Genomic DNA, 14132 nt, shown 5'->3' on the forward strand with positions numbered 1-14132 from the left:
AATTTAGTGAAAAGAGATCTTCCAACGATGCGCCGCAGTTCTTCATCTCATAGTATCACCTCAGCTCACTTGTAATGATAAGGATTATAATATTCCATTTTAATCATTATTAGTATCAATCGATACAATCAGCAGTATTTTTATATGCATACCAGCGTATCTTATAGCGTTACATGACAATTCGATTGCAACAACCTTCTATCAATAAGATTATATATGCTATGCAATAATATATGCAATCAATAAACTGATAAACATCTTAAGTTATAAAAGTAGTGACGGATTTACATTTTTTAAAAATTGGCGCTAATATATTTGAAAAATTTTTCAAACAAAACTTTGATTAATAATAAATATTTACTAAAAAAATTAATAAATAAAGTTAACATTTTTTTTTAATAAATAAACAATATGAAATATAAAAAATGTAGTTAATATAAATTTCATTTTATGATTATAATATTATAAATATTGTCTAAATTTGAGATCCAATAATTAATGTGTGCTTTGAAACTAATTAAATTAGAAATATCTTTTCTATAGGATAAAACTTATGATATTAATTCTTTTTATTTTAAAAACAAACAATTATCACGATTTTTATTATTTAATAATTTTAAAATATTTATCTTTTTATATAAGATAAAAAATTTTTATAAAAAAAAGAATTTCTTGCATGTTAAAATAAATATAGCTCGAATTAATTTAGCTCGAAAATAATCAAATGTTTAATTAAAGTTTATCAAAAAGAGTTTTTTAGAGTATTTTTAGAAAAGAATACTCTACCAATATTTTTTAAACATTTACGATTAAATTGTTAATAATATAAAACAAAAAAATAAAAAAGATTAAAAAAATTTTCTAAAATTTTAAATTTAAAAATGGACATCACTTTCAAATCAGATAATACTACTGATATATCTGTGCCAAGAAAACACTAAGCATCTTAATCTTAACAATAAATCCGCCGCTATATACACTGTATGTAAGAAAAAAATTATAAATGTTAAGTAAAAACTAAGCAAATATAGTAAGATTGTAAAGCAAAAAATTCGAATTTTGTTCGAATCGCCACCTTCAATCTAAACAGAAATTCAAATTAATTATTCTTCTGTCTAACGCGAGAATTATAATTAATTTTCACGCGCTTAAAAAATCTTCAGAGAAGTTTCAATCGTGTTCTTCCACTGTTGCATGCACACATATTTACATAATTTTCAATCTATCAACACATAATTTCTATATCTTGACGAATTAAATTCTAAATTAAAATCTTTTATGCTCGCAGTCTCTCAAACATCTTCTGAGTTGAAGATATTCACAAAAAGAATACCAACTATGTACTTATATTCTATAGTCTTTACAAAATATATCTTTCAATAATGATAAAATCTATTAATAATTTTCTTAATGAGAAATTTTATCTATTCTCTGTTAACTTTTATGGAGATAGCAAGCTCAAAGAGTATCATATATATTTACATCAAAATTACGATAAAATATGATTTGTTTCATGTAATTATCTACGACTCAAATATATATTCTTCGAGTGTATATACTTTTGAAATAATAAAATATATTTCTTTGAAATCTGGAAAAAATTATTTAGAATCTAATTAAGTTCGCTATCTAGGCGCATGATACATCTTCCAGACGATCACACATATTTAATGGATCTTCTCTGTATATCTAAATCCAAAGAAAAAACATATCATCAAACAGTAAGAATTATCTGCCATCCGACAAACTTCATGGTTGCTCAGAAGTCTTCAGAAACAAGAGTGGTGATGAAAATTCCATCATGTGACGGAAGTGCATTGTGGAATGTGCAGCGCGTTTCGTCATGAGTTTCGTCGTGCGTTTCGTCATGCGTTTTGTCCTGTGTTTCACTCGACCGCTTTGTACAGAAAACATGACGGATGATGGGTGCTGGGTGCGAATGTGACGATCCAAATTGGACTTCTGCTTGGTTTTGTATTTGCATTCTTCACAGTTGAATTTAGGCTCTTTATTACACTCATCCTTCTCATGACGTTTCAGGCTGCCCTTGTTTTGATAGACTTTGCCGCATTTTCCGCAACAGTACGGCTTGGAAATATCACCTAAAATTTAGAAAACGGAAACGCTTGATTACTGGATTTTGACCAAACAATGATGGAAGAAGCGTGCAGGATCTTTAAAAGCATCGACGATTTCTTCGAACACGAAGCTCGTGCCAATTGCTAGTCTCTATCACGTATGTATACGAGTGTGTATGAATTTATACGCAAAAAATATTAATAAAAATCTTAAATAAGATTTGTGTTAGTACTGTTAATTTTCTAGATGTATATCACGGTATGACTGAAAGTTATGTTAATAAAAAAAAGCGCATGATAAATAATATCTTCTGGATGATCTTCTGCGTCAAATTTCATCTCTTGTGGCTGCAATATCCTCAAGTGACTAGGAGAAAATAAATAACATAATATCGTGACTACAATGTTGCTATATCATGTCTTTATTTACAATATTTTTTATAGATACCTCTTGAAATTCCTACGAACACGTCCTGCTTACAATTCTTCGTAAATAGATTTGTGATTCATCGGATATGTAAGCTTGACGCGTTTCTACGACCAAGGCATAGTCTTATAAAAACAAAAAATCAAAATCAAAATAAAAAATCAGAATTCGTTGAATGATAATGTTTTACTATCTATGATGGATCCGCATGTGCATATGGTAGGCTTAGACGACCATGCAAGACCACAAAAACTGCAGATATAGTCTAGAGGTTTACTAGTTATTGGTTTCGACGTTTTTTCGCCTGCCTTATTGTCTGTAAAGCACATAAAAAACTGCGATTAAAAATTGCTCAGCAAAAGATATGCGATCAGACGAAAATCATGACCATTAACAAAATATTTGACGAAAGAACAATACACAAAATACAGATTCCAAAACAAAGAAATAAACAAGAATGCAAAAATAATTTTACAAGCGTCCACAAATTCAAAATCTCATGATTCTTTCCCCTTCAAAGTTTTCTCTTCATGATCCTTGGAAATTATTTCGAATATCTTCCCGATGGATCTTCTGATTGTTGCATGAAATGATTAATTTACATGTTACGTGAAAGGAAATTAGGCAAAATAAAATATAAAGTAAATTATGAACATTTAGTATAATTTCAAGGATTTGTTCATATGGGGATATTGGAATATTCATATTGGGATATTAAAAATAATAAAATTTAATTCCTCGAAGAAATAATTTGATGTATTGTTACGAATCTTCTAGCAATGAAAGATTATTTCATAAAAACCGCAACAAATTAATGTTTTAAATATATGCTTCGTTTCTTCTTGTTTTTGACGCTATACACTTCTTCCTTATCATCTCATTTTCCCAAGTCGCCAGCAAATTGTAATCGTTAGCAACAATTCATCGCTTTTCTCTGGTAGATTTGGCTTCAAATGATTTATCCTTTGTATGTCATCATATACATCTTTTAGTGATTACTGGTGCTGAGTGTCTATGCTTTCTTCCACGAATCTGTTGATCATTGCATACTTGAGAACTAAAAAGAACAAAAAAATTAATGACTATCATATTACTGAATCCACCTGATTTAAACTCGAAAGATCAGAGAAAAGTTACAAAGTTTATAGCTCGCTTAAAGATAATATTAACAGATACAGGTCTCATTACCGAAATGCTTACCGTTTGATGAACGTGCCTTCATTTAGATAAATAGATAACAAACTTTATTAATTTATCGACTTAATACAAATTTTTCATTTTAATTAATGTAATAAATGGTAGATATGTAATAAATAATAGATATTCTCGATTGAAAATTATGGAAGGAAAACGAAACATCTATGGCAAAAATCTTTGGAAAATTTTATATGAATTTAAAAAAAATATCTATTATTAAAAAAATAATAAATATAATATTTGTTTTACCTAGTAGATCCAGACAAAATAAACTCCTATTAAAAAAAAAAGATAAAAATATTTGAATTTTGATATTAATTTTGTACAAGATAATACTTAATACATGTAATAAAAAATATATCATCTCTTAAATTTCGCATATTTATATAATTAAAAAATTTCTGTTCTTTTTTTTTATCGAATAATTTTTACTCTTATATTTTGTGCCAATCATACAAAATTAGAATACAATGTCCTTAATTAAAATCTCAGAAAAAAAAATTGAAAAATAAAATTCGATGAACTTTATATTCGATTAAATATATGAAAGGAAATTAGTATGTATTATATTCTCTATTTCATCTTTTCTCTCTGCTTCTTTTTTATATAACTGCAAAGTTATATTTCATTTAAAAACAATTAAAAAAATAAATCTTTGCAATTTAAAATTTTGAAAGGCGCGCTCGATCTTGATCGCATTATCATAATCCTTGCATAGACTTTAAATATAGCTTCTTGATATAGATTCAATATTGTGCCAGATTGATTTCACGTCACCTGAAAAAGAGATAATCGATCGATTAGATTGGTTACTTTTCGCTTTTTGTGCTACTTACCAATATTGTATATATTATACATATATACATATATGTCGTGAAAAACCGATACTTTAATAATCTTTATGTCGCGCACATTACGATCATGTTATTTAATCGTACTTATAAAAAAATCGAGTGAACGCTGTATTGAAAAGAACAAATGTAAGTAAAATATACGCAAAAAGCAAATCAGAAGAAATGAGCTATAATATAATTGTACATAAATTACATAAATAACAATAAGCTAGAAAGTAATTGTTATATATAATATTAAAAATATTGTTTGCAACATGCCTTTACTTTTATTTTACAATAGTCACTATTCAATAATCATATTCAATATAGTGGTTACAACCGTAAAGATTTCCTATTGTTAAGACAAAATATGTATTAGTTTTTTATAAATCATACATCATTATTTTATTTATATTGACAACAGTCAATAAGTTTTTCTTTGCTTCACATTCCTCAAAAAAGCATTCTTTAGGATTAAAAATTAATTCTCCCTTAAAATCGAAAATGTTCTTCTCTCTTGGCAATTCGAGGATCAAGGGTGGTGTTTCCTCCCTATGTGTCTCTGTAGATGATGTTTGTGTATGAAACGAGTGTCACATTGTTCGCAGACAAACTTCCGTGGCTTTCCGCATTCGTACGTTCGATGATTACGGAGAGAACGGTTCGACCGGTACGACTTGTCGCAAGTGTTGCACGCAAATGGTTTCTTTGTCGCGTTTTTATCCACTGTACTCCACACGTTTATGTACAGCTTTTGCGGCAGCCAAAAATCTGCAAACGGAAGAAGTAGAAAACGGTTAGAGTCAGCTATTAAGCATCAATGATGACACATTAAAGACACGTGATAAGCTTGTTGAAATTCTTGATAAATATCGAATGAGATAAATATGAAAAATTTGTGAGAATAAAAAGAATAATTTTGCGATGTTTCAAAATTGTTTTTATCGCATTTTATCATGACATAATTCTAAATTTTACACTACATTAAACTTTGGTTTGTAAAATCGACTTTGATGTAACACATTAAAGTTTAATATAATAATTCTCTCTCATACTTAAATTATATATATATATATATATATATATATATATATATGTATATATATATACATATATATACACATATATATTATTTATTTATTAGTACTTATTTATTTTTTATTAATATATATTTTAAAATTATTAATTATATTATTATTAATTTCATTAAATTTTAATTATCATTATATATATATATATATATATATATATATATTGTAAATTAAATTTTATTTTTCATTTTTCATCGAAATGTCTCCAAAATCAACCAAAATTATTTTCAAAACTATTATTTTAATTTTTTAATTTTTTTATAAACAAATAAATTTATTCTTAAAATTTTTGAATATTTATCTAAATAATATAATGTATAATTTTTTTTATATTTAAATTCATTTATAAATAAATATAATTTCTCTTTCTCTTTATTTTGCCTTTCGGTTTAGGACAGACTTACAGTTACAATTTTCCTCCAACCTTCACTTATATATTCAAAATCAAATACAACATATAAAACACAAAATACAAAATACAAAATCAAAATCAACCTCAAGCTTCAAAATCTAAGTCAAAATTACCCTTCCTCTCTCTCTCTCTCTCTCTCTCTCTATATATATATATATATATATATATATATATATATATATATATATATATATAAGTAAGATAATTTTATATATAATGTTATTGCAGAAAAGCTTTCTAATTTAATGTTCTCCAAAAAAATTTTATTTTAAAATAAAGCTTACAAAATGTTTCAAATCTTTCTTACTTTTGTATTTTAAATATATGGCATTAGTCTTCTTTATAATGAAATTAAACAATATACAAAATTTTGCTAAAAGATACATTTTTGCAAAAAATATAAAAATACACATATATGTACATATATGTGCAATTTCTTCTTCTTCGAAAAATCATCTATGAATGACTTTAGTTCTTTTCCAAAATCATCATAAATACTTTATAAATGACTTAATATATATGATTGACATGATTCTTAAAAGCAATCTCTCTCTAGTCATGATTTAAGATAATGCCCTTCAATTATTTAAAGCTTTGTAAAAATAAAACAATCAATTTGCCACAAATGATGTACCTATAACATCATTAAACAAATATCTTATAATAATGCAGTTATTACATAGATTTCATAGGAATCAACATATTTTATTTCATAAAATTCATGATATGAATAGTATCTTGATATCAAGAAAATAATTCATATCAATTTCGATGCAATGTGTCATAGAGATTACTTAAATCTCTTTCTTTCTCCCTTATTATTATTATTATTATTATTTTCTTCTTCTTCTTTTTAATATTATTATAGAAAATTTGTACTGGTAATAATACTGTAGCAATGTGTTCAACGACAAAAAGAATTTACCCATATAACCTACACAAATCATTGTTAATTCAATTTTAAAGTAATACGTTTTTACTTTTTCTATATTCAAAATGTGTAACATTTTTCGAATGATTGGTAAAAATTAACAATGTGTCAATTTTGATTAGGTAAAATATGTAATATATATAAGGATGCAATTTGTATAAAAAATATTTTACGGTTTCATATGTAAATATCTTATTAGATAGATGCGTAGATCAGTATCAATAGATATAGAATCAAACACTGCGCATCACTGTTTTCACATTCATTGTTCACTGTTTTCACATTCAAAATCTAAAACTACAATCAACTAATAAAGTGTATTCTATGTATTTCGTTGTCTCACGATAAATAAATTTCCTTGGCGCTATTTACTGAACGTAACACATGCACAAATAAAAAAAAGAAAAAAAATATACAGAATCAAAACCATCGTATTCCGAGCAAATAAGCGATGTAACAATGGTTAAGAAAACTTTGAAATTGTGCTATTGTTCTATCGAATCATGATTATTAATGTTTATATTTAGATCTGTGTAGGTCAATGCTGTATCTGTAGGTCTATCTTATGATTATGAGAGCGTTCGAGAAGCAAGCTTTAGTGCTATGAGCGTGTTCTGTCCTTGTTCAACTTTAAATAAATAACAATGATTGAACGATGCTTTTACGTAAGCGTTCCCAACCGCAGCCTATATCTGCAGGTATTATGAATACAATTTAACCCCTTCCCGTGCTTTAACGAGTCTGGCTCGTGATGAAAATTTTGGCCCAAAAATGAATATAACGAGCCAGACTCGTAAGTAGATAGTCGGCCCAAACGTAAACATCACGAGCCAGACTCGTAAGTAGATAGTCGGCCCAAACGTAAACATCACGAGCCAAGCTCGTGAATAGATTGTAGGACCCAACAAAGACGTGCAAAGTTTGTTCTAAGCATGGAATACGAAGCGAAACGAAATGGGAGTGTGAGAAATGTAAAGTAGCTTTACATCTACCAGAGTGTTTCAGGAAGTATCATACCATGGAGGATTTTTAGAGTTGTTAGTATTTTCTTATTAGATATTGATTCAAGGTGAACATTTATAATAATTAAATTTTTTGTTTACAATATGCTATTTATTTTTAGGCGTGGTATTATTACATTCCTTAAGAAGCGTTGACGCCTAACACTTGGGCCCAAGTTTCGTCGAGCTAAATGGCACGGGAAGGGGTTAATTAGAAACTGTCGAATAGAAACACGACTTTATATTAATAACTTAGAACAAATATGTTATATGTACGTAAACTGTGTTCTGTTTTTAATTGTTTAGTTTGTTTATTTTAAGTGTCAATTTTTACCATTTCACAGAATATCTTATTCTTTTGTCGCCGAAGCATAGTATAGTATCATTAAAGTATATTATAGAATCATAGTATAGAATCATTAGCCTCTTGTTATTCCATAAAATAAAGCAAGTCGAGATTTTAGTTCATTGCTATCTTAATTATAATAGTCTTAAGCGTTATTTATCGCATTTCGGTGATAAATAATAATTGTTAATTTTCATGCAATTTTTTAATTAAAACAGCCATTTATTAAATTTGATTGCAATTAAATTTAACATTTACAAATTGCATTTAAGTGAATATGCTATTAGCAATTATAAAAATCTAGATTAAGTAATCAAAAAGTAAAATAATTAAAGTAATAAAAATCGAAAAATCATAATCTATAAGAATAAAAAAAATCGTATTATGATACAATATAGATACTTATATATACCCTAAATAGTACATACTTAAATCTTTGGTTAAGTTTGTTTAGTTTCTGAAAACTAATTTGTGTTAAAAAGAACCGGACATATCTTTAATTACAGAGTAAAAATTTGATATTTTAAGTTTAACAATTTAAGTTATAATCCTGATTGCTTGAAAAAAGGAATTATTGTTCGTTCATATATACATCTATTTCTAAGAGATATTTTAAGATTTTTTGTAAATTATGTTTATAATGATATAATAATTACACCCTGTATAAATCCTAATATTAAACTTAAACTTGAAAAATTTAATTCTTTCCGCATAATATTAAATATTTTGATACACATTGCGTGAATACGAAATTTAATAATTATTTTAAAAAATATAAAAATAAAAAATAAACAAAAATGAATAAAATCTAAAGAAACATTATTAACACAAAATGTTTCTTGAAGAAAAAGTTAATAATAAATATCACATTTATTTAAAAAATATTTTTTAATCATGTAAGTAGTATTTAAGAAAAATTAAATAAAAATATAACGTATCCAATATAAAACTCTATTCTGAAGTAAATATAAAGCAGATTTTGCTAAGGATCAAAATTGATGTAAAATCTTTCGTGTGCGGTTGTCTAAAAATTACAAAAATTTATAATATCTAAAAAATGTATCTGTTATTATTATTCAATTTTTCTAAATTCTAATTTTTCTAAAGCTATTTAAATTGCTTATCTTGAAATACTATCTCTAATCGTCCACATAACTATTGAAAATTTATCACAAATAATTAATTCTTCGTATGCATTGTTGTTATTTTTCAAATTGCTACGATACAACACGTAGATTTTATTTTAAACGAGACTAGGACAAAGAATTCAAGATTTATAAAACTGGACCCATTTGCCATCATATATCCATAAGTCTTTAAAGCGTTACTACGCCTTTCCACGTCCGGGATTTGTGTGGGTTTTCTCATGGCGAATCCAATTCGATTTTATTTTAGTCATGTAATTGCAATAGTAGCATTTGTACTGCGGCTCCTTGCCACATTCGTCCCTTTGATGGCAATGCAGAGATGCCTTCCATTTGTACTTTCTGCCGCAGCGATCGCAAGTGAAGGGTTTGTCCTGATGATGGTACTGATGATCGTGATGATGACGATAATGTTGCTGGCCTACAATCAAACAAGTCCATGCGCGTGAGAATAACTGTTAGATAAATTTTATTCGCGCGGAATAATATGGGTCTATTATTCGAAGATTACTCCTAAAAAATTGATGGACTGCATCGCACAAACTGTCGTATAATAGAAAAATTACAATTTGAAAAAATATAATTGATATCATATCATATTTAATCGAAACTTATATATACATTTCTTTATTCAAAACACATATATAAATTACGTACCGCTATTCGTCTGTGCATAATAAAAATAATTGATATTTGACAGAAAAGTTTTTCTTAAAAACGGTTATTAAACATTCAATTTCTACAATTGATTATAATTTTATTGTCGATATTCTGACAATACAGATGAAATAATGTTAATATCATATTTGAGATCTAAAATAACATCGCGTACAAATATAAAATGCATTAAAATAAATTATGCTATTGAACAAATAAACTTGTGATTCCTCGATTAATTAAAATATTATGAAGTCTCGATTTAAATCGGAAGCTACTGTGATTTCAAAATTTCTCTATGAAATTTTCAATTCTAATTAATTTTTAGAATATTGTTAAAATATTATACGTATATATATAGTTACAAAACACACAACATTCTATGTATATATGAAAAACATTTTTACTCTTTTCAAAAGAAGTAAAAAAAATCATGACGTATACAAGAAATATTTTTATTTTTATAAATGCTATATTTCATATTTGTTGCAATAAGAAAATAGAAACAAGAAATAATTTTTGCTTAATAGTTCTTGGCAATTGTGGTAATCGTAAACGTTGTCATCGCCATGTATGTTTTTTACATGATACCATGAACTCAATTTTGCAAATGTAAACAAGCAATATTTAGAACAGTACTTTGTCCCGCATTCATTTGATGCCAAATTATGGGGAAAAAAAATTCTTGAAACGATGTCCATAGATATACATTCATCAATCTGGAAACAAAAAATGCGAAAAGTGTCAATATGATGAAAACGGTTAACCATAATGCAAATCAATTAATATGTTACGATAAATATTTGTACAAACAAATAATTTTATTAAAAGATATTTGACATATAAAGATTTTTGGTTCATTGGTATATAAATCTTTCAAAGGCTAAATTAATCAATTTAATTTTTTCTAAAGTTCTTAATTTTAGAAAAAAATATAATTGATTAGTTTGATTTCTGAGAGGCTCATATATTGATCACACATAATGTTTTACATGATATAAAATAATTATACAAAAATGTAAATTTACAATCCTTAAACATTATCGATTACAATAATATAAATTTCTCATATCACAAAACTTTCTATTCTGAATAAGAAATCTTTAAATTTTTCTAAAAAAAATAAAATTGAAAGTGTTAATTCTTTTTATAATTTTCATCTATAAAGAAAGTCATAATTGTGTTTATTTATATTATATATGTTTTAAGTTTATTCATTATATGTTAAATATAGAGAAAAAATAATAGCGTGTAAACTCTTTACAATCAATAAAAAAATGATTAAAAAAAAAAAAATTAATTAATGATAAGAAAATTTGTAATATCACGTGGTGATATAAAATAAAATCTATCTTTATTTGAATAATTAAACTTACTTCTTTATTATTTGTCGAATATTTTCGTTAACACAGCGAGATTATTAATAATACACTCAGTTCATAATGCGCGTAAAAATAAATCAAAAAGAATACGCATATGTGTACGTACATGTTATATGTTATATATATATATATATATATATATATATATATATATATATATATTAATATTTGCAGCTGATGCCCCATAAACGATTAAATCATACAATCATAATTGAACAACTAAATGATGAAACATCTAGATAGCACAAAATATAAATAATAAATAAGTAAATAAGAAACTATAAAATGGGATAATGTAAATGTAAATCGTGTTGATCCCTTGATCTAATGGGATCGTTAGTTAAATTGTAAATACATCTCGCACATATTACATTAATGAACAATATTACGCATTAATTTCTGGGCCGTTTATTCAATAATCATACCGTCATTCCTTCTAACGGTGATTCCGTGTAACACACGTATCGTTTATAAATTTTTAAAATAAAACAAATAGAAAACATATTAAATTTATTGATTTTAAGATAAACATATGTAAGATGTATATATATTTAAGATAAAATAAATTTGAAAAAAAAAAATTGTAACAAATTATAAACATTTAATATAGAAATCAATCTTTTTCATATCAAGTACTGCGTTCGTCAAAATCACTATGCGTGAGATTACAAGGAATTCCCGTTATATATATTTTTTATCCTCTATCCTTACAATTATATATTCGGAAGAGCTCCCATACAAAACACGAAAAAGGAGCCAAAACGCTTACATACTAATTATTATCATCGATCATCTTAATAGCTAGAGGTATTTCTTTGGCTTTCGCACATTGCCCTTTAGACTTGCCTCACCCGCGTGTTCGTAAGTCATACACGTGTATATATATGTATTATAATGCATATTTACATATATAGTTTGTGTATATATGTATGTATTTCTATGTGTATGTATTTATATATGTGTATATATATATATAATATATATAGAATCTTTGTGTTTTTTATCTCTCTTTGTATATATATATTTTTTCTTTTTTATCTTCTTATATATCTATGTATAAGGTGACTTCAAAATAACTCTATAGGCATCTCGTGTACAGCCATTCATAGGCTTGCACGATGACTCGAGTATTGCATAATAGCTGGCCTCATTTATATTGGCACAAAAGTCGCAAAGTCAACGCGAATATCGCGTGGATTAATTACAATTTGCTCTTTCGAACTACGAACATTACACCTCGCACGACGACAGAAAAACTAATCGCATTAATCTAAATCATCTGTGTCTGCTGAATTTATGACGTCATCGCTATCGTATTTTATTTGAAAATAATAATTGAATTTGGAAACTTATGACAAAGAGTAGTATAAATGTAAATAGTCGGAGTGTATCAATGTTTAAAAATTAAATTTCAAATTTCGATATTTAAAATATAAAATTTCTTGCCGACGTGCGAGAAAAAAAGTGCAACGTTATATCATTTGCATCTATTGGAACAGTCGCACGTATGTTTCATTATCGCGTGTTTACGCTTTATATAATAACAAATGTATACCTCTCACTTCGCGCAACTTCCTTCTTTTTTATCTTCAGTCTTTCCGTCACTATACATACATCTCGTTTCCGTTTCGCATCGCTTAAACACGAAAAAGAAATTTTCTTTTTTCTCGTGCTGTATTTCGTTCATCTCTGCTTCGATAACATGGAAAACATGGAAGACACATTCCGTTCGCTTTCACGTTTCGTACGACATCGACAATTTATACATTATATACTATGAAATACTGTAAACACATATCAACGTCATTTGCGTTCCGAGTACATATAAATATGAAAAAATAACAGATAAATACATAATTGTTTATCTTTGTAATTATTTGCGAACACTTTTCTGCCATGGAAATATTTTGCAGTAACGCATAAATTGTAATAAAAATAAAATTATCTATTTTGTAAAAAAAGAACAAACACTAATGATTAAAATTCGATAAATTGATGTGTATGTATTTTCATAACGAGTATAAAATTTCGTAAATAGACTTGGTTTCCTTTCATACTGATTTAGAAAACATTTTTCGAAATAATTTTCAATTTCGCTGTGCTGTATTTTTTTTTTTTTCGCTAATAATAAGTCATATTGTTTTTCATGCATTTTTAATGCATTTTTGTATCATAACAAAATTATTATTTATCGCTCATGTTTGTATCGTATTCATATAAATATTCATAGATTTTTTCACAAAATAATAGATTCGTTCGTATTATATCTGTGTCTCAATTATAAAGCTTTCATAATGATAATGAAAGCATCATGAACTCCGTGAAGTATATGTTAAATGTATAATAACTTCGCGATGCCCTATATGTGGTAGAAAATTTATTATAATTTTTTGATTATTGCTGAAACGTAGATCCTATCGAATGACTTGCTATTCACTCTAAAATTATTCATGTCGAATAATATATCGCTTACCTTCATCGAAAACGGAAAAGAATGATGATGCATAAGATTGCATCGATTGAATCCCTGTTAAACAACAAGAAACTAGACATTAAATGCGATGCGTGAGCATGTCGCATTTTACAACAGCTTGTTTTGATCACATTTTTAGGCACATGGAGTCGATTTGGA

General features: G+C 26.6%; 3 protein-coding genes across 3 annotated transcripts in view; all 3 read right to left on the reverse strand.

Moving 5' to 3' along the window:
* The window catches only part of LOC126853708 (lipase member H-B-like), a 261537-nt gene that overhangs the window by 137374 nt on the left and 110031 nt on the right, over positions 1-14132 (reverse strand). The window lies entirely within an intron of this gene.
* On the reverse strand, positions 1750-6967 carry LOC126853600 (zinc finger protein 808-like). The gene is made up of 3 exons (XM_050599447.1): positions 6964-6967; positions 2696-2821; positions 1750-2102 (listed from the first exon to the last, which is right to left on the reverse strand). The coding sequence occupies exons 1-3, from the start codon at positions 6965-6967 to the stop codon at positions 1750-1752; spliced, it is 483 nt and encodes a 160-aa protein (XP_050455404.1).
* Positions 9303-10823, reverse strand: LOC126853743 (zinc finger protein 41-like). The gene is made up of 2 exons (XM_050599774.1): positions 10758-10823; positions 9303-9882 (listed from the first exon to the last, which is right to left on the reverse strand). Exons 1-2 carry the CDS (start codon positions 10771-10773, stop codon positions 9644-9646), a joined length of 255 nt encoding a protein of 84 aa, XP_050455731.1. The 5' UTR covers positions 10774-10823; the 3' UTR covers positions 9303-9643.

Source organism: Cataglyphis hispanica, chromosome 12 (assembly GCF_021464435.1).
Source record: "Cataglyphis hispanica isolate Lineage 1 chromosome 12, ULB_Chis1_1.0, whole genome shotgun sequence".
NCBI lineage: Eukaryota > Metazoa > Arthropoda > Insecta > Hymenoptera > Formicidae > Cataglyphis > Cataglyphis hispanica.